The sequence below is a fragment of the Aptenodytes patagonicus genome, chromosome 1, assembly GCF_965638725.1.
Source record: "Aptenodytes patagonicus chromosome 1, bAptPat1.pri.cur, whole genome shotgun sequence".
NCBI lineage: Eukaryota > Metazoa > Chordata > Aves > Sphenisciformes > Spheniscidae > Aptenodytes > Aptenodytes patagonicus.
Genome location: NC_134949.1, coordinates 6,975,868 through 6,997,364, shown reverse-complemented (window position 1 = coordinate 6,997,364; position 21,497 = coordinate 6,975,868). Strand labels below are relative to the sequence as shown.

The window sequence follows — 21,497 nt, the reverse complement described above, 5'->3', positions numbered from 1 at the left end:
TTTCCTGCTGTTTTGTGAAGTTTATTCTGTATCCTGATGCAAAACTGTGGAGTTGGCTTCTGTTCATTTTCTTTATGGTCATGGACAAGACTGTCACTACATAGGTTATTTTTTTAGATTAAAAAACCCCTAACTAGACCAAATGTGTGCAAAAGAGTTGAGTACTTCTGCGTGAAAGTACTTGTTACAAAGACCTGTTGTATTTTAAACTGGCGCTAGATGTGTGTGAGCTCACCCTGAGCAGAAAAACACACTGGTTGGTAGATGTTGGGGTTTTTTTTCACTTGTTATGCTGGTTAGTTCATCAGCCAGGTGTGAAACCAACACTTCTCCTTCCCTAGACGTGCCTTGAACGGTAGAAGGTTGATCTTCAAGGGGAAGGGTGTGCGGAGGAAGGCTGCTTAGCCAGCGAGGTGAGTGAAAATTCACAACCATGGCTCCAACCTTTCGTGACAAGAACCGTTTGGATTTTCAGAGGAAAACTTCCCTTTGCAGCTGCTGAAGCCAGCTATGAGCAAAACCCCTCTCTCGGGTGAACTGATGGTCGAAGCCCCTCCTGATGTTTCCTGATGGCTGGAATTTACATCCCAAAGTGCTTCCTGGCTTGGCTGGCTGAAATGTGCAGCTGAGTGGGCGATCACTGAGTTGGGAAGTCCTCTGTTAGCATCACCTGATCAGTTAAGGAGTGTGGTGATTTGTATAAGAAGTTTCATGATTTGTTTTGCTAAATAAGAGGTGGTAGATCAAGCATAAGCTGTAGGAGGGTATATTGTACTGGCTAGCAAGTCCAAAGACATGCAGCTTTAAGCAAGACACTTAAAGATCTCCTTTTAAATGAAGTTTTTTGAGATGCTGGCATAAAAAGCTGTAAGAAAGCAACAGTGAACAGTTGGTTTTATTAGCTATGTCCAGTCATTTATACAAACGTAATGTGCTTTCGTTTGCATACACAGGTACCTCTGCATGCACCAACTTCCATCCCTCAGTCTGTATGAGAAGGCTGCTTGTAAACTCCATCGAAGTTGAGAAGAGTGGAGACTGAGAAGAAAGAATTTAATGATTGGAATATTCACTAGCCTAAGCAATACATTTGATAAGTAGCATGTGTTCTTGGAAAGCTAGTATCTGTTCTCTCTCTTTAATACATTGGTTTCCTCAGCCTTTTGCTTTTCCCCTGCATCAGGGGAAAAATAACACTTAAAATTATCTGTGGCAGTATATAAAGTCAGAATAGTCTTGTCCTGTTGTTTTGTTTTGGGTTTTTTTTAGGTATTACTTTGATTTCATGTTTTGCTAGAAATTCAGGACTGACCCTTTTCTACTTAGGAGATAAGAGAATTAATGTGAATGCTGCGGCGAGAGGGCAGCAAACCTGAGTGACTGCGGGGGGAACGGATGGGCACGATGGCCACTGCTTGCTGTTTTATTGATGATTTTTTTTTTTTTCTTTTTTTAACTGAACCTCTGGCAAACAGTTGGGAAGAGTCACCTGCTGGGGTACATCTGCATTCTGACCACACGACGTGACAGCAACCTCTGTGGCCAATGCTTGAAGAGGGGAAAGGTAATAAAATATCCCCTTATTCAGCCTTTAGCTAGGCATTTTTCCCAGGCTGGGCAGTCATGAGGGAGAAGGGGATCCCTTTGGGGAGCTGTAGGACCTCAATAGGAGCAACGTGTGTGAAGGAGACTTCTGCTTATCAGCTCGCTAACTGCTGAGGTCAGCTGGCGTTGCAAGGGCCAACCGTGCAGGAAAAGCTTGGGGTTTTTTAAGCTCTTAGTGCTCAGAGCTGGCTATGATGGATCCAGCTGTCCCTGGTACTTCTGAAGGCATCTGTGTCTTTAGGAGTGGGTGGGCACCCACAGCTCAGAAGTTAGGGACAGCTGTAGTCCTGAGACCCTGTTTCTCAGGCTGGAGAGAGAAGCCAGGCTGCAGTGCCTCTGTAGGTGGGTAGGGGTTGCCCAAAGCTTGAAATTCAGCAGAGGCCAGGAACTAGAGACAGGACTTTGCTTTTGTGGAAGGCGACGCTGTTCAGCTTGGTGGCAGCCTGTCTCTCCACAAACTAGAATTGCACCACAACCATGTGTCCTTTACATGGAGGATTTCCTCCACGTGCGTCTAAACTAGCTTTAATCTGGCTTGCTCTGCTTCCAGCAGCAGCAGTCTAGATTTCAGCACAGGCTTTGCTGCTCCAGACTCTGATTCCAGGTATATACCTCGTTGCCTTGCCTGCCCCATCTCCAGACCACAACACTACATCTTTCCTTCCGTCACCCAAGACGTATTTAAGCTAATGCTGATATTCCAACCAGTGCTGTTTTGTGCTTTTGCTTGCAATGTTGACATATTTTCTGTTGTATTTTTTGAAGGCATGAAAAAGCTGTTGCCCCGCATCTCCAACCTTCAGAGAGGGGGAAATAGTAACAACAGAAAAATGGTCCTGATATTTCTAAGGTAAAAATAGATTTGTGTTCAGATGCACATTCCTTACTGTAGTAGGTCAGTTGCAGGATGCTGCTACCATCACAGCTGAACTCTTAGAATAAATCAGTTTGGAACAGATGTCTTGCAGTCTCCTGGTCCAAAGCAGGGACAACCTTGAGGTCACATTAGGCTGCTCAGGCCTGTGTGCAGTCAGGTTTTGAGTATCTCCAAGGACAGAAATCTCACAATCTCTCTGCACCCCTTGTTTCAGTGTTTGGCCGTCCCCATTCTGCGGAATTTTCTCCTTACATCTAACAGGAATTTTCCTAGCTGCAGTTTGTGCCTATTGTCTCTCAATTTTGCTGTAAACCTTCGAGAAGAGTTTGGCTGTCTTTATCTCCCCCCATTAGGTACTTGCAGACAGCTGTAGGATCTCCCTGGAGCCTTCTCTTCTTCAAGCTGAGCTATTTTCTCAGCCTTTCCTTGTGCATCATGTGCTTCAGCCCCCTCATTTTGGTGGCTCTCCACTGAAGTCACTCCAGGATGTCAATGTCTCTGCTGGGGAGCCCAAAACTAGACATGGTGTCCAGATGTAATCTCACAAACTGCCTCATAGAGGGGAAGAACCGCTCCCCTTTGACCCTCTGGCTGCACTCTTGCTCATGCAGCCTAGCATGCAGTCGGCCTTCTTCATTGCGAGCATGTGCTGCTCGCTCATGCTCAACTCGTCTGTCAAGTCCTTTCCTGCAAAGCTGCTTTGCAGGCAGGCAGGACCCAGCTTGTCCCACAGCACAGGGTTACTCCATGCCAGGTATGGCACTCTGCCTTTGCTGAACTTCCAGGGGATCCTACCAGCCTGCCCACCGAGGTCCCTCCAAGTGGCAGCCCTGCCCTCCAGCAGTAGGAACTGCTTCCCCAGCTTGGTGTCATCAGCCAGCTTCCTGAGGATTAATTCTTGTCCAGGTCAGTAGCACAGAGATGAACCAGCATCGGTTCTGCTACCGAAAGCTGAGGGATGCCACTAGTGACCAACTGCACTTCGTACTGCTGATCACAGCCCTTTGAGCCCGGCACTTCAGCTCGTTTTCCACCCACGCTGCAGTCTGCCTGTCCCAACAAGGCAAAAGCCCTCCTAGGGCCAAGGTGCACACTGCCCGTTGCCCTACCCTAGCCCACAGAGCCATTCCATCGCAGAAGGCGAGGAGGTTGGCCAGGCCCAGTTTGCCTTTGGTAAATGTGTGCTGGCTGTTCCAAATCATCTTGTCCTCGGTGTATGTGGACATGGCAAATTCAGGAGGGCTTATTCCATGATCTTTTTGGAGGCTGAGGTCCCCAGATCCTTTTTCTCGCCCTTTGTGAAGGCAGCTATGACATTTGCCTTTTTCCAGTCATCAGGAACTTCTCCTGGCACAGGAGAAGAGCAGCTTTGCAGTCATGTTGGCTCCTACAGATACATCCCACATGGTCCCATGGACTTGAAAATGCCCGGTTTGCTTCAGCGGTCTCCAACTCAGTCTTCTGCAGTGTGAGTGAGGCTCCACGGCCCCAGACTCCGCTGCTTGGTGCACTGAGGCCAAGAACAGACCATGCCAGCAAAGCCCTAGGCAGAGAAGACATCGAGTCCCTTGATCTTTTCCGTGTCCTTTGTCATTAGGTCCCCCTATTTTGTTCTCCATTGGGTCCACATTTTCCTTTGCCTCCCTTTTGCTGCTAATGTATCTGTAGAAGTCCTTCTTGAATCTTCTGGTGATGAGAAATGAACCTGTGTGTTGGTGGTGGATTTTGTTGTTGTTATTGTCTCATCTACATCTGTTTTCCCTGGCATCTAAGTTAAAAAAAGCTAGTTTTGTTGAGTTGAAGCAGCTGCCACTTCCCTTCCACAGTAAATTAAGCTTTCAGAAGACCTCATCTTTGGAATTACAGTTCTGATCATAATGTGGAGTTTAATAGTCAATTGAGATGCTTATTAAATTATAACACTGTGCATTAGGACCATTCCTGTATTGCTGGAGAAATCTCAATCATTTAGTTTTTATTAGTTTTGTGATTTAATGAACAGGAAACATTAAAACTAAAAGCCAAATGCAAAACAGATGTATAAAAATGTTCTATAAAATTCGGGAAACTGACAGACATAGCTGTAAAAATACTTTGCAAAGACACAGCCCCTCTTAAATGCCATTAATTTTAATAAAAAGATGAATGCCACCATCAGGTTTCTTAACGAAGAAAATCCCTTGTTTCATTTCTTAGATTCATGAGATTCAGTCTGTACTTTAGTGAAGCTTGTCAACAGATTTGAAAATTATTCACTCTGGAGTGTTTTGGGTTTGGGGTTTTTTTTGATAAAAATCAGAGTGAGATGCAAAGGACAGGGTTTTTCATATGTGTCCACACACTTCTCCTGTTTTTAGAGAGCATGGCTACACCACAACCAGCGGTCACGCCATTGATGTCACCGCATGGTTCTCAGCGCTGCAGCCCAGAGTGGTGCCAGCAATGCCCGAGATCAGTCTTTTGTGGTATTAAAGTTTGATCGTGGACTGTATTAGCGTGAAGGTACAAATAAAGGGCAGTCACCTCAACCATCCGCTCAGTGCCAAGGTGGATGAGGTATCCTGAATAATTTTGGGGTGTGAAATAACAGGGTGGTCCAGTGACATGGGAATTACTTCACAAGTCAGTATGGCTGGGTATTATCAAGATTACCCAAGAAGCAGTAAGTAAAAAAGAATAATTGTATTCAGTGCACAAAGCAATTAGTTTTTTGAGGCGGCTCTTGTTTAAAAATGCATGTATATGTATGTAAGCGTCTATTATGTATGTATAAAAGCATCTTAGTTCTCAAACTCATAAATCAGTACAGCAAAATCACTAACTACATATTCTTTTTGGTTTGGGTTTTTTTTTTTCAGATACGAAAGACACCTTTGCATAAGATGCTGTCAAACACATACAGTGGAAGAAATATCTACGTTGCAAACAGGTCCGTATCACAATTGGCATGTGTAGTATTGTTCCGCTTTATCTTTTTCAGTGGGACTCTTACCTGAATTTTGAAACAGATTAAGAGTTACTGAGGTTCCTGTTTCAGTTTGGATTGTGAAGGCAATTGCAGCATGTATCTGAATTATAAATAGACCGTTCAGTGCAGTTATAATTAGGACTTCAGTAATAAAACTGTTACTCTAGTCACCTCTTTTTTTTTTCTTTCCCTTCCCCCTCACTTGAATTTGATTTGAGGGACTTTTATTAATTTTCTGTTTACCTATGACTAAGAGTTTTCCTATAGCTCAAGAGTCAAAGGTCTGCTTTTGTTGGCAGTGAAGTGCTGGCTGCTGTCGCTGCCGCTGCTAGTTGTCCCTTCACAGTGCCTGTACGCTTGCCTCTGACTGCACAAAATAGTTTTGACATATGTGAGGGTTTTTTGGGTTCCTAATCTTGTTTGTCCCATTTTTGTGAACAGCCTATGTTTTGTTGTAGCCCCTGATGGGAGTGACTAACTGCACCGAGCATACGTGGAGCCGCTGACCATGAGAACCACAAACAGGAATGCACCCCAGTCCAGGCAGCTGCCACAAATGAAGTATGTAAAACCTGCTCTGGTACACCTTTACTTAAATCATTGAGAGTTTTGCCACGTGAGTTTTAAAGGGAATCAGCTTTTAGGATACAGGTTAAGTTCAGAAGCACTCCCTATCCATGCCTTGGCTTCTGTTTATCTGTAGCACTAACATGAAGCTTAGTATATTGACAGCTGAGTTTTTGATCCATCAACGTGTCACCTCAGATTCCAGCAAAACCTGTTGCACAATGGAGTTAAGCTTCATAAAGTAGCTGTGATGCAGTTTGGTGCACGTCCTTTCATCATGAGACTGCCTGGAGCAACCAGGGGACTTACTCTTGATGGTGCATCTTTGGGAGCAGGGCCTGGCTGGATTGCTCATGCAGAAGGGGTTTATGAACCAACTGGGCAGGTGTGAAGATCTATTTGCATAAGCTGGGTTGGCAAAATAATGCAAATTCTTAGCATAACTTCCTTCTAGTCCTGATGCTGCTATCCAGCTTATATTATTACAGTGTATTCGTTACTGGGTTCGCTGCCCTCAGTTTACCACTCCTCTCTACTCTTCCTGCTCTCTCATCCAGATCTCCAACTCCTCCATTTTCCTGAGAGAGTAGGTGGGAGAGCAGCCTGCAAGGCTGGACCTGGAGCAGGCAGCACACTGCCTTCCTCCCGCCTTCATCCTCTGCAGAGCTCTTACTTCTGTCCCCACCTCCCTGCAGTGCTTCGCTCCATCCTGGTCAGAGATGAATCCCCCTGCCCCAGGGAAAGGAGAAAGATGAAGGACAGCAAATTCCAGCAGGAGATACCCCACCTTTCAGCAGCATCTGCTTCACAGCGTAGGGCTTGACGGATGAACTGACTGTCACACCAGCGGCACAAGCTAGTCTGAACCGTGACACGGGGGGCCTGAAGTCCACTTTGCAGGGGTGGTGAGGCTTTACAGTGTGGTGGCAACAGGGGACATGTACAGAGATGACAAAAATCGTCTTCTGAACTGTGCTGCAGGTCTTAGTTGCAGGGCTGTTTTCAGTCCCTTAATATTCTTCTTGAATGTGTCAGCTGATGCACTCACAGTGTTAATTAAGGCAGATGAGAGTGTGCTAAGGACAGTATATATTGAATATGCCACTCTTAAGCATATCCCAGCTGCAGAGGAATACCAAGCCTCTACAGCTTATTTTTTGCAACCTCTATTTGTAGCTGCCCATTTTTTACCTACCTACCCCAGGTTTTCCTCTGAGCTTTTTTTTCCTCCCTCCCCACTTCCCCAGGTGCTGCACTGCTCCTTTTGCTCCTTCCCCTCTTTTCTTACTCAAAAGCACCAGAGCTGTCCCAGAAGGCTGGACAGAAAGGCCACCCAGCACAACACCCAGCCTCAGCTGGGGATTTGATGCAGGCTGCAGATATCCCAGATCTGTATCAGTGCAAATGAGGTACCTGGGAAACACACTCCGCCACCACACCGGGATGACAGTGGGGCCGTAAAAATCTCTCCAAACTGACTCATGGAGGGACGAGGCAAGCTCTGACAGTCTCCTTAGGGACAGGAAATAAAGAAAATATCCGTGCCGGCCTCGGCCGTGGTCTGTGCCCAAAAGCGCCAAGCGTTGCCCTCTGCACAGGGCTGATGAAATCCTTGCAGCTCAGTAACTGCTGGCAGAGAAGGGGAAAAATACGGGAAGGGAGGGGACGTGCAAAAGCATGCGCTGAGCTTTCCCCACGTACGTCCCGGCCGCCAGCAGGCCCTCCCATTTGCAAATCCTGCCAGCCCTTGGCTCCCGGCAGGGTTTCTGCAGCCTTTCTGAGCATGCACGGCTGCTGGCGCATGTGCAGCCGAGGCTAAGGCTGCAGACGCCAACAGGGCCCTGCTCCTCCTGGCTGTGTTTATAGGGTCAGGCTGGGGGCCGAGCGCTCCGACTGCCCGGGCACAATGGAGCAGCTCAGGAAACGGTCGGGGCCAGCGGCTCGGCTGGACGCCATCCTCCGGCACCTCTCCCCGCGTCTGGGAGCAGCCCCTGCTCCTGTATCCTTTCTGACGTAGGGTGGGAAGGGGGGGATGGAGCGGGATGTTGGCCCCGTTGGGGTCAGGGCTCTGCTTCCCCCGCCCCAGCGAGCTTTGCACATTGCTCCCCGCACCCTGCGTGCCTGTGTGTACATGGGCACTGAGGAGGGGTTTGGTGGTGGTTTGCCCTACAAGGACACCCTGCCCGGGAAGGACGTGTGGGCAGCGTCCCAGCCCCCTGCCGTGGTTACGGGGTGGTGACATGCAGGGGGACCGTGCCCCATGCAGCCCTTCGGCGAGCGGGGATGCACCAGGACAGCGCTTCCCCTGGCAGCTCCGGCTGGTGTTTTGGGGTCAGCACCCGTCCTGCCCCGAAAACCTCTTGCTGCCTGGTGCTTTCTCCCTGAGCTTCAGCCCTGCAACCTGTCAGGCGTGGGGATGTGCCGCTGATGGGCCAGCTGCCTCTTGGCAGGCCCCCCCGGCACATCTCCCCGGCACTGAGCATGGAGGTTACCTGCAGCAAATTTTCCTCCTAGAGATTCGTGGGTTTGGGGGAGATAAACTCTGCGAGGCTTAGCAATTGCACAGTGAGTCTCAGACCTTGTTGAGAGGTACGGACTTGACTGGTAGACCGGCAGCAGGAAAAACATAAAGGCTTGGTTTGTGAGTGGGAAATGAAGTGGAAATGTTGGAGGCTGACAGCTTTATGACAGGTCAGAGAAAGGTAACCAGGACAGAAGGAAGTTTTCACATTGGTCTGTCCCACGTTTCCAAAAGTTAAATGAAGACTGCTTGCTGATAGTATTTTTAAAGCTGGTGCCCTAAATGTCATGGTTTGGTTTGTTTTTTTTTTTTTAAAAAAAGATTTTTAAATGCTGCTGTTTCTCGGTGAGAGCTGAATGCTGACAAGTTACCTCTGAATTATAACTGGCAAAGAGGATGTGATCAAACAGGATGTAGGAGTATGTAATGTAATTTCAATTACATTAAAAATTTGAAGACAGATGGATAGTGGTTGACTCAGACTGCCATAAGACAAAGGTGCAAGTAGGAACACAAAATTGGAAATAAATGCTAGGAAAAGCACCCTGGTTGTAAAGAGAGAGTAAGTAAGGAAAGGCGCTGCACAAGCTGTTTTGTTTTTAAATCCAGCTACAATGGTCCTGATGCATAGAGCTTTGGCCAAAAATATGACTAAATTGTGCTGGAACAAGAAAGGTGTGTGGATAAAATAAATGACAGAATCTAGTAAGAATAGATTCATTTGATATATGCTACCTCAGTGCAGTGGTTTTGTTGTAAACTCTGGCTTGATTAATTGGGTAGGACAGTCAATTTCCCTTCCAGAAAATGCCTCTCCTTTTCTGAAGGGAGAAATGTCTTAATAGAAATGACTTGACAGAGACATAAAATGTGAAAGCCCGTGGGGTCTCTGCACTGCCTTGCTGGGGTGCAGAGATGCACACCCACTTCTCTCTGCTTAGTGAGCCCTGCAGCAGGGGTTAGCTGCCTTCTGCTGGCCCGCCCCAGGCTCCGACCTTCCCAACCTGGAGAAGAGAGCATCCTGATGCTCTCTGTTTATTTAAAATTAAACCTGCATAATAGAGAGCTTAATACCATTTTGTACATACCTAGTTTCCTCCTGTAGTTGCTTTTAGGGGTCGGTATATTAGAGATCGGTGTACGTTGGTTGTACTGGTTTATTGGAAGATGAGTTATTTCTACACAACAGTGGAAAAACTCCGCCTTCTCAGAGTCCTTGCTTGTGGCCTCAGGAAGGAGAGGAAGCAGCGGAAGGTGAAATGTGGCAGATTTTTCTTGGGAACTTGACATAGGAGCCAGAGGGGAGTGCTGCATCGGTAACACCAGCACTTACCTCCTTACAGGAAGGCAGCCGAGAAAAAGCCACATTCACAAGTGCCTGTAGAAAACCTGCCTTCCTACAGCTGTGAATTCAGCTTGGGTGCTGCCTGGTTTGGGACACGGGGAAAAAAACCAGCACACCAGCTGTAGAAGTGAAGGTTTCCTCAAAATGCAGGCAAACGGGAGATTCAGAAAGCAACTGCACCTCTTGAGTGATTTGGGTGTTTGGCTTCTTCAGGTCAAACCCTGATGCTGCTGGCAGAGCGGTGGCTGTCAGGCCAGGAGCTACAGAGCACCAGGTGTCTGTGAGATGGTTTCTAAGAGAACTACGCAAGTTTACCGTGCTTGTCTTAGATATGCAGGAGTTTGCACCATCCCTTGAGACTCTGCAGGGAGATGCTTTGGAAAAGCTTCTGGGGATCTTGAACCTCACTGTGCCTGTGCTTCAGTCTCTCCAAAAGTATTATATTGCCTGCGCAGTTGGCTAACATGTCTCTGAATACATTATTCCCAAAAGGGTGTGTGTGAGGGGAAGGGAAATGTTTAAATACTCCATGTCTTCACCAAAATGAGCCGCTGGAGGCAGCGGCTGCTTCCCAGCCTGTGTACCTCTTGTTTTCAGTTGTCCAAGCAACCCAAACTTGTCCTTTGAGTGTTGCAAGGTGGCAAGAGCAAAACCAGTGAGATGAAGAGGCACTGCAAAGCCCAGGAGGAAGGTGTTCAAATGGAGTCCAGTGCTTGGTGGACTTGTCTGCTGTCCCCCCGTTCTGGGAGGTGGAGGTGTGCTGAGGAGGGCACTACAGCTGGGGTTCAGCCAGCGCCTGTGTCTCCATCAGCTGTCTGTGGACGTTTAGGAGCCTGAATGTCCAGGAGTCCCATTTTCACTGAACTTGGACCTGAAATATGGTGTGTGGAGCGGTAGTGCCCTCAGTTGGGGAATCCCTTGCTCTGGGACCTGCTGTGGTGGTTTCCACCTGGTCTCCCCATGTCCTCTTCCTTCCCTCTCTCTTCCATCCAGTTCTCAGCACCTTTTCCTCCCTCTGGCTTATCATTTTTGCTACACATTTTTGCATGTGTTGTGTTTCTTCTCCCACTGTATGTGACTCTTGACCAGCTAATGTTTAAGCTTCCTGGTGTAGGGACCATAGACACAACTGTTGTGATGAAACCTATTTCTTATTCCAGAAGCATGCATGCTTTTATGGCACATTTAAAAGGTAGTGGTGAGCAGTAGAGGAAAGTCTTTGGTTTACATAAAACCCTGAAGCACAGGGGTCTCCAAACATGCATGTGCAGACCCAGAGATCTGCATGAAAATGCTCTTTTTTTTTTTTTTTTTCGTCCTTGCCCCTGGGTGACGCTTCAATACCATGCACGAAGCTCTTGTAAGGCTTCATAAGCAAGTGGGGTTTAATTGGGGTTTAATTGGTCTGTCGGTGAGAATGCCTCTCTGCATTGGAGAACACAACTGTGTTTATTTAAACATGTTGAAATGAATTGAGGTGGAGGACAAGCCCGTAGCTCTCCTCTCTTCGTGCTCTCCCTATCAAGTTTGGGAGGGACCTAATTTCTGCAGTAACTGGAGAGAAGGTGAGGGTTTGCACCACCGCATGGGAATGTGAAGTCCCAGGTTCACACCATATGACTTCTTGCTCTGAATTTGGCGCGCGGATGTTAGGAGGGGAGAGATGGAGAAGCACCTCCAGGAGGCAACGCAGGTTTGGGTACGTCTGGCTGCTCTCTGGAGCATAGGGAGGGAAATTGGGCAAGTAAATATCTCCACTGAGCATCTCATTGAGTGTCTAGATGTTCTGGGAGATGAATCGAGGCCTGTGGACTACTCTGGAGTCTCAGGCACTTTGTACTGACTTTTCTATACGCGTGGACAAGGCTGTACTATGCTGTTATTTTATACTTCTCTGCCAGACGTGCTATTCCGAAGGTGGGAAAGATTTTTTTAGAAGCAAAATAAACAAGAACATGAATTGGAGGTCCAGCACAGCACTTATCTTTAAGATGAACCGCATTGTAGGATTCAGAACGCATGTGTATAGATGTTCTTCTACTCCGTTGTGCTTGGGTGTATATTCCTTAATTTCCATCCCAGACAAGCGTTCCTACTTCAGCCCAAGTTAGTGCTGTTCCTCAACCAGGGAGGTTTTGGTAAGCTGTCTCTTCCTTTGTAGAGATAAAAAAAAAATAACCTGCAGAACTCAATTCTTTTTCCACCCTAGCACACGTTTTGATCACTAGACATTGGTTAGCCTTTCATTTTGCAAGGTTATATTCTCCTTTGTTTAACTGTAGTTTAATAAAAAAGCTTAACCATGCATCTTGAAAATGTCTGAGTGGATAATCTGACTGCAGAGACTATTCCCGTGTGCTTCAGTATCTCTGTTGAGAGTAAAGCTGCTGAGGACCGATCCCAGCTTTCCTGCTCGCTTCTCCGCTTTGGGAGGGCATGAGGGGGATGCTTTGAATTCTGTCTCAGAAGTAGTGGGTGGCTGTGGGCAGAGATGCTGCACGGCCACGGACACACCATGCTGGCTCTGCTGGGGCATGGGAAACACTGCACGCCTGCAGAGCCACGGTGGACATGCAAGTGAGGAGGGTTTCTCACCAATTCTTCCCAGCAGCCACCGATCCCCCGCATGGCACCGTCCTCCTGCTGGGTCTCGCCATCGGTGCTCCCATTGCTCTGCCCGGCCCTACTAACGTGTTTCTCCTCTGTGTCTCAGCTATACCCTGGACAACGATGTCCTCACCACAGAGCAAAGGCAGTTCTATGAAGACAACGGGTATCTGCTCATTAAGAAGCTCGTTTCTGACAAAGACATTGAGCGCTTCAGGTACGGGGCACTTGCCTAAGGTGCTGGGGGTCCTGTGTGCAGCAGCATCCCGAGGGAGCTCTGGGAAGCTGGAGGAAGCTGGACTCTCCCAACATGGATATACCCTCTGCTTTGTAGGAAGGAGTTCATGAGGATCTGTAAAAAAGAGGTGAATCCACCAGGAGCTATGATTATGAAAGACGAGTCCCTGAGATCCCAGTATGGTCAGTCTGAAAAAGTAGTTAATAAAGTGCAGGACTTCCAGGAAGACAAAGAGTTGTTCAGATACTGTACTCTGCCAGAGGTAAAATTAAAAAAGCAACAAAAAGGGGAATGGTGGTGGAAGAGCCTATGTGAATGTATCTATGTTTTAATGCCTATGTGAAGAAGCTCTTTTTTGGTTCCGCTAAAACTATATCCTTTATTCCTTAGAGCCCCTGTATGTCACTCCCATAGGTACATATGCAAGGAAGGAATATCAAGCCATCTTTTAAGAGTGTTCTGCATGAACACGGGATGGATGGTGGTCGGGGCAGAAGACTTGAAGCAGTGCTCCCCCACTCCTGTGGTGCGAAGCCAGTCAGGAATGTGACTAGCCCAAACCATGCCAGGCTAGTAGGACAGATCAGCAACGTTTTCTGAATGTCTTTTATCCAGGCAAAGCATCCGCTCTCTGGGCAGGTCCAGCTTTGTAGCCAATATTCATGTTGTGGCAGACAGCCATAGCTTTGTGGAATTATGACCCTCCCCATCTTTTCAACCCCACCTAGCAGCCTGGTGCGCCATCTTCCACCTGGGCCTCCTACCACCATGCCCGTTTGTGTGCCATGCCGGATCCTGCCTCCTGTCCTGCATCCCTCCATCCCAACCTTCTCCTCCTGTACCCTAGTCCTCAGCCAAACATCCAGGTCCCAGTGCTTCCTCAGCAATCTTTCCTCTTGTCTTTCATGTTTCTAATATTTTTTTCTAATTTTTTCTTCCCTGTAGGTCCTCAAATATGTTGAGTGTTTCACAGGGCCAGATATCATGGCAATGCACACCATGCTGATAAATAAACTTCCAGATACTGGTAAGGAAAACTTGGATAAGAGGAAAATAGAGAAATTGTGGTGTGTGTGCTGTCTATCTGGCCAAAATTGAACTTAGTGTTTTAGAAAAGCTGTTTGAAAAAAATGAGACAAATTAAAACCAAATAACTTTGAAAATTTACGAGGCCACTCTGGCAATAGTTTTTCTTTTAACCTTGGCTTAATGAGGTAACGTTTCTCGTCTTTCAATGTTCAGTGGATGTTTGTTTGCTAAAGATGGTGGTTGTCTTGGCTGCACCACTTACGCGTTCAAAATGGGCAAGCGAGCTCCCTGTTCAGCCAGCTGCACTTGCATAAAGGCCCAGGGTTTAAAACATGACATGCTTTTCAAGCTTGACTTTTCAAATGTGTTGAAAATTAGTGCTTCTGTGGACCTCGGTAAAAGGCAATAAGTACAGAGATCATCCTTTGCTTGGAGTTTATACACTCCTGACCTCACTGACAGTTGTTGCATGCTCAGCGCTTTGATATGAAGATACTTGAATAGGTGCCAAAAGAAGGTTTTTGAAGCCTGGCTTTGGCTCCTGCTGCTGGAAATTGAGATCATAATTTATACAAGGGTGATGGGCAGGGAGAGAGGAAGACAACTGGACTAACCATATTACAGTTTTTCAAAGTAGCTTTGACTCTGCATAAGCTGTTTGGGTTTAGCGAAGTTGAGACCTGAGCTATGTTTCTTGTTCTCAGGTGTGCAGCTTCTGAGCAGATACATAGTACATTGAGTTATTAAAATGCAAGTCATCTCCACTGGTCATCTTAAATACTCCACAGAAAGTTGTGTCATTTTGGTTTGGAAATTCAAGAGAAGACCATACATTTTTAAAGTAAAAACAAAACAATAACGGACAAGAAATGGGAAGCTGCTCCATATTTGCAAGGTCTCCATTCAGTATCTTTGAGGAGTACTTTAGGAGAGGTGCAGATCTCAGGAGAGTATTCGAGGCTGCCCAAAATCTAAATAATATGGCAAATGACCCAAGTGGAAACATCCTAACTATATCTATTTGACGAGCAAACTCAATGGCAAAATAAATATATAAATAATATATAAAAGGCTGTTTTGGTGTGGATTATGTGTTTCCATGTCCATAGTGGGAAAAGAAGTAACAAACAAAACTTCAGAAATATTTATTTTTTTTTAGACTTCATGGAAAAAAGCCTCTAGGGCAAAGTCTAGTAGAGTGCTGGGTAGACTGTCTGGGGAGGCTGCAGTCCATAAATTGAGATTTTTTTTTTTTTTTTTTTTAAATGAAGGCTAAATAGACATGTGTTGGGTGCAGCACAGACAGGGTTGATTCTGCTTGCAACACAGCGATAGATCAAGTGACTACCGACAGCACGGCTGTTTGAAAGTCTTTGTACTGGGAAGGGTTTGTGCAACACTGTGCTGGTTAAAGTTCACGAGACTGGAGAGCAGCCAAAGTGAATGGTGAAAACTTGGCAGGGGGTTGTTGGTGGTGAAGGTCAGTAACAGGAGTCTTATGAGGGACTGCACAGCCAGGCAGCCTCCTGACATTCGCTGTGTCCCCGTGCCATTGCTGACCCGAGAGCCACCACTGTGGTCTTGGTCCATCTTGGGATGGGGTATAAGCTAACCCATTTGGCTTCCAAGTCAGTGGTGGGCTGGAGCAGACGCTGAGTACACAAAGTCTCTCCAGTGGCAAGCAGCAGCTTCTTAGGACACGTTACAACAACTGCAATGGTTTAGTGGGAAGGAAAAGGCTGTGTCACGTTTGATGAGGTTGAAGGTTTTGAACCTGTGTTGCAGATAAACAGACTTTTCTCCACCCCATGCATCAGGACTTGCACTATTTCCCCTTCCGGCCTGCGGACCGCATCGTGTGCTCCTGGACCGCCATGGAGAGGGCTGACCAGGACAACGGCTGCCTGGTCGTGCAGCCAGGGACACACAAGGAGCCCCTGAAGCCTCACGGCTATCCAAAGTGGGAGGTAGAGCAGCACTGGGGGTTGGGGAGGGCGTGCGTGTGGGGACCACATTTTGGCTGGGGAGAGCTCACCGTGGAGGGATGATGCGCGGGTCAAAGCTGAGGTTTTCAGCGATGGTTTTTCTGTTTATGCAAACTGTCGTGGTTTAACCCCAGCCGGCAACTAAGCACCACAAGCCGCTCGCTTGTGTCAAAGGCCTTGACTGTGTGTCAGCACTGCTCAGCAGTAACAAAAACATCCCTGTGTTATCAACACTGTTTCTAGCACAAATCCAAAACATAGCCCCATCCTAGCTACTATGAAGAAAACTAACTCTATCCCAGCCAAAACCAGCACAGCAAACACTGACTTGTTGCTCTGGGAGAGAGTTGCTTGGTTGGCCTCACTCCATGTAACCTGGGTAGATTTGCCTCTATTCCCACCTTCACCTAGAAATTGTCCAGCACATCGTGGCATAACGGCATAAACACATACAACCATTTTCCACTGCCCTTGCCCGGTCTGAGGACTCTTTCTCCTCCTGTGAATTTGTTCCTGCCTGGTGAGGATGTGTACTGTCCTGAAGAGGAGAAATTGGATAGTAAACAACTGGATGCAATTAAATATCAAGCAGTATCTTCTTCTTAAGAATGGATGTTTCCTGACCTGGCCTGGCATTGGTGAGGGTTATACTGGGAGCAGAAGGCTGGACCCCAGCTGTGGCATCGGGCCGCACTTGTGGGATTCCCCAGCGCTCTTCTCTGTTCTCTCCAGCCGAGAAGTGTTCTTAATTGTCTGAATCCAGCTTCAGAAAATAGAAAAAGTATTTTGCTGTACCTCAGGCTTGAAGTAGGAAGACTTTTAGGCAAGTGGGCAGGCTCTTAGTTGGGCATACCGAATACGCTGCCCAGAGGAAAGCAGATCAGTACCTGTCCCTGCTGTCCCTTGCACTGAGAATTGGCACCTCCTCTAATTTTAACCGAATGATTTCAACTCAGCCTTTTTTTCTAGGGTAAAGCCAACAAACTTTTCCATGGGCTGCTTGATGAGGATGAGAAGAGTCCCAGGGTTCACCTTGTCATGGAGAAGGGAGACACGGTGTTCTTCCATCCCCTGCTCATTCATGGCTCTGGGATAAACAAGACATCAGGTTTCCGAAAGGTAGGAAATCATCTCTTGACAGAGCTTTTGACATTTTTGGTTTTTTAAAACTGATCAAACTACCCCCCCACTTTCCAAGCTTATGAATATGTGGATGAACTTTTTAATGAGTTTTTAGCTTCCTAATATATTTTTTACACTCTCTTTTTTATTTTTTATCTTTAAACATCTCTGTCTTTTGGGAGAAGAGCATGCTGTGGGGCTGCCTGAGAAAAACAGAACAGGAGTAGAAATTAGATGTTGAATCTATGTTTGAAGCCTGGCTGGCTGTACTTGCTTTTCCAATAGTTCCCTTTCAGCTGTCCCAAATATCAGGAGCTCCTTTAACTTTCTTCCCCCTGCCTTCTTGGTATCTCATCTCTGGATAGCAGGAGCCTCCATCATCCGATAAATATTTACTTATATGATAACATGACCCATTTTTCTGTTAAAGATTTGATTATGCATCATCTGTTTTGCATCATGATTATTTAACTGAAACAGGCAAAAGAGCCCTTCTTTGGAGGCCTGATCCTTTCTCAGAAGTGGATTCATCCAGGCACGTAAGGGAACTGTAGCCTCTAGTGTAGCCACTAGCAGCAATGCAGATATTTCCCTCATGCACTGCAACACAGACTGCTCTATTTTTATTTTCTTTTGCCTGCATCAACTACTACATTGCCCGTTCTTTCAGCCCCAGTAGCAGTTTACTGGTGTGGAATTCCTTCCTCCTGCAATCCTGAAAGCAGGGAGGACATCAGGTACTGAGAGTCTCATCTGCTGGCTCTTTCCTGGCTAGTGGAGCAATAGTCCTGTTTAGTATCCCACAGAAGCACAAGAGCTTCCGCATACTGTGCCAAATCCCAACATTTGTCTGCCTTTGGGGTAAATCGGTGAGTATCCTGGAGCTCTCTGAGCCAGGTTATGGTCCAGCACCCTTTGAGATCTGGCATGATCTCGCTTGCAGCTGGCATAGCTCGTGTAATGAGAGAACAGCTTTTTCTGGTGGGGCATTTCTATTTATTTCCTCTAGACTCTGCTTAAGCAAGAACTGATTACAAAATAAGTGCGTTGATGTGACTGTCTGGGTGCAGAAAGTAAGAACCCTTACTGAGCACACATTCTGCTCCAACCCTGACTTTCCCTATTCCCACTCTAGTAAGCTGATATTGCGAGATCAAGTAGTACAGTTCATGCTGGGGGAGTGTTTGGGAGAGGAGGGAAGGAAGAAGAGCATGTCAGCAAGCAAGAGTATTTCTCCAGCAAGAGTATTTCTCCAGGGGGACACTCTCAGGAGAGCAGGAGTGCTCGGAAAGGAGGAAGGAATTTGCTGACGCGATCTGTAAGGAAGGGGTGGGGTGTCCACGATCTGGGATACATGAGATTTTTTTCCACCAGTCATTTGTAATCGATGTGGTAGTGAGTGATACCCCATTTCCTCACGCAGAGTATAAGCTGTCACTTTGCCAGCTCACAGTGCTACTACATTGATGTCAAGAACACAGACCAAGAGCACCTGGAGAAAGAAATTGTGGAAATCGCTCGCAAGAAATACAACATGACTTCCGTGGAACTCAGGGTAAGACTTGGCTATATGCCCTTTGTTACAATCCAGGTCGGTTCCCTTTCCTAAGCCTCCCTCATGTGACAGATTTGTCCTTTTTGCTATGCCCGGTTTGGCAGCTCAAGCTGTGCAAAGCAGAGGTGCTTGGCAGAATAAAAGACCTGATGTTCAGAGGATGACCAGCAGGCTTTTTGAGGACCTTTTTGCTCCTAAGGCTGCTTCTTGCTATGCTGGAAAGTGGCCTTGCTCTCTAGGCGGCCCCTTCATATCCCTTGAGCTGTAGAAGTTCCTCCTCCAGCTCGGCTTGTCAAAATGGGTTTTGTGAGCACGCCTTGATCCCTTCCAGTGCCGGCTGAGCTGGTGCAGATTAGATCAGCGCTTCATTATGCGGCCGATGTTGTAGCATGAGTGAGGAGGAGCCACAGACTCTGCTGTCTTGATGGCTCAGCTCTGAGGCTGCTCACGTGCACTTCTTATACCATTTGAGGGGGTCCAGACTTCGCCCCACCGGGTAGCAGTGGGGAGGGCTAACGTGGCAAGACAGGAACGGGATGAAGTCTATGCAAGCTTTGCCCTTCACTAAATCTCCTGGTTCACGGTTTGTTGTGGGGAGTGTGTCTGAACCAGAGCTCTTTGCAGTTATATTTGGACTGCACGATGTAAATAGGAAGACATGGTCATCTCTTGCCCTGAATTTGCAAGTATAAGAAAATGCAATAAACTCAGTGCTCGTCCACAGTTTGTATGTCCACAGTTCTTACAGTTTCCCCTCCTAATGGCAGGTGGATTTTCCTTTATTTCCTGCTGGTTTCTGCTGCTCGAGGAATATCCCTTGCTCAGGGGCAGCAGTATGCAAGGTGTAGTCAGTCGGTGAGCTTTTTTGATCACACAAAGGCGCACACGGGAGGCACTGTGTGCACAAGGACGCAAGGGTGACTTCTGCAAGGGTAGTGTTCTCCGTGCTGCTCACGTTTCCTCTTCTGCCACCTTCCAGAGCTGAACCATGGGCATCTTGCAGTCCGTGTCACACCTGCAAACCACCTATCTCCTGGGGGTGGAGGTTGCACCTCTTTCTTAGTCAGGGCTGCATTTTGGTTCTTGATATTTAGGGTTCAAAAGGATATTCAGTAAGTGTTTTGGTATGTTTTTATGGGTAGGTAGCTAAGCTGAGAATGCTGTATCTATTTCCATCTCTGTAAAGTGGAATCCTGGTCACTGTTTTTGCTGGCCCTTGAGGATTTTCCTTTGTCTCATTTTTGTTTTGAAGGATATTTGGAACTTCCGAGCACGGCTTGTGCAAGGGGAAAGAATTAACCTGTAGAACAACTTCTGAAGAGCAGGATGGAAAACACGTGCCTGAGAATGAGCTTCTCTGATCGGAGAGTGCAGACTCTGCCTCAGCAGGCAGAAGTAGGTGTGCTTTGTTGACCACTGTATTGGTAACTTAGCCAAATGCTGCATCGCAAAATCATTTTATGCTAATACAAAATAATTGCACTGAGGTTGAACAGCTGATGTACGTCAAGGAAAACCTAACCTAGAAAAACAGAGACTTGTTGTGGTTATCTTAGACAATTGAAGAATTAAGTTCTTGAAAGAACACCTTGATTTTCTTGATGTTTTCATTCTTGCTTTTTAGAAGTTTCTCACATGACACATCTTTGGAATGATGCTATACTAATATAAGATATTATGCAAGAATTTATGCAAGGGTATGTTTTTTAACGTTTCCAACTTCCTTTTCCATGCAAAAGAAACAAAATGAATCTGAGTTTCACGCAAGCTCTCAGTATGAGCTCACATGGGAAGTCATTAGTACAGCTGATGAAGGTGGGGATATTGGTACCAGCAGAATCAATGGTGTAAGGAACTGGATAAAGGGGAAGCAACAACCACTCACATAAAAAAAATGGGATTGAGGAACATGCTCGCTAGTAGAGTTCCTCAAACATGACCTGGTGTGGCATTGTATCTTAATGAGCAGCGCTGGCACAAGTGAAATATGTGGCTGACAGAGTTGGGAGCTACTGGGCAAGCGAACCAGCCTCCCGTTGGCCTTGCACAACTGATCCCAAGTCTGTGTGAAATGAGGGAGTCCTCCTTTGAGTCTGGCGGGTCTGGGAAAAGGTGCCTTTTGGTGCTGCCAGGTCGGGGAGGTGGTTGGATGCTCCTCAGGATGCACTGATGGCAGGGTGGAGCGACATGCACTGAAATGATCCTCTTGCCTTTCACAATGTTTTTCCTTGCTTTATGAAAGACTCTTTTGCTTTCAGAATCTATTTTTTGAAATACAGATTAAATAAGAGCAAAACTGTATTTGAGGGCTGTGTTGTGTTATTTCTGCCGCTCAGAAATTCTGGCAGTGGGTGCGTCGTTGAATACCCCAGTGCAAAACAGCCATCCTCAGCTCTTTTCCACTCCCCCCTTCCACCCGAAGAAGGTGCCAAAACAGCACCAAAGGCTGCACTGATGGGCTCTTGTGGCTTCTTCTGCTCTGTTATCTTGCGGCTCGGGAGGTCACTCAGGCGAGACAGGAGATCAGGTACAGTCCTGTCCTCAGCCCACAAGGCTCAATGGTGGACTGCCTAGACAAGCGGCTGCAAGTGGAAGCTGTTGCAGTCATTTCATACATGACAACGTAATGCAGAGGGGTTTGTGCTTCTTCCTCTTCCCGCAGCGTCTATGGGTTTTCTTGTTTGTTTGTATGCTTTTTAAACAAGGCAAGGTTTGAGCACAGTTATTGTGTGGGTTCTAAACCCTTGGTGGTGTGGTGAGGTGTCTGGGCTCTGGTTCCCACCTGGAGACAGACATTGCTGTTCCCAAACACACTGCCTGTCCCCCAATGATTTTTTCAATCCCAAAGTATCAAGCTATTTCCACCAGAAAGGGGATTTTTTTTGCTAATCTGTGAAAAGCTCACATGAAAAAAAGGAAGAGCCCTGCCAAAACAAGGACCAAGTTCAGCCTGTGGCCTCCACCTTTTTTGGAGTCAGAAGAGACTGAAGGAAAGCTGACCCCAGTTCGTAATGAGGACATGCTGCATTCAATCCACTCCTGGTTCTTGCAGCAAGAGCCATACCTCCACCTTCCCTC

At 46.9% G+C, this 21,497-nt stretch overlaps 1 protein-coding gene and 1 long non-coding RNA gene across 2 annotated transcripts; both read left to right on the top strand.

Annotated features, from left to right (window-relative positions):
• The first annotated feature begins 1,460 nt into the window (after window positions 1-1,460).
• LOC143155652 (uncharacterized) lies at window positions 1,461-6,001 on the top strand. Its single transcript, XR_012994442.1, has 4 exons — window positions 1,461-1,564; window positions 2,371-2,455; window positions 5,341-5,411; window positions 5,909-6,001. It is a non-coding gene; the product is annotated as an uncharacterized LOC143155652 (long non-coding RNA).
• A 1,808-nt stretch (window positions 6,002-7,809) lies between these two features.
• LOC143168246 (phytanoyl-CoA dioxygenase, peroxisomal-like) lies at window positions 7,810-20,720 on the top strand. Its single transcript, XM_076354525.1, has 9 exons — window positions 7,810-8,016; window positions 11,966-12,021; window positions 12,597-12,707; window positions 12,825-12,990; window positions 13,674-13,755; window positions 15,543-15,724; window positions 16,712-16,861; window positions 18,288-18,419; window positions 19,672-20,720. The coding sequence occupies exons 1-9, from the start codon at window positions 7,924-7,926 to the stop codon at window positions 19,723-19,725; spliced, it is 1,026 nt and encodes a 341-aa protein (XP_076210640.1). The 5' UTR covers window positions 7,810-7,923; the 3' UTR covers window positions 19,726-20,720.
• The last annotated feature ends 777 nt before the right edge of the window (window positions 20,721-21,497 follow it).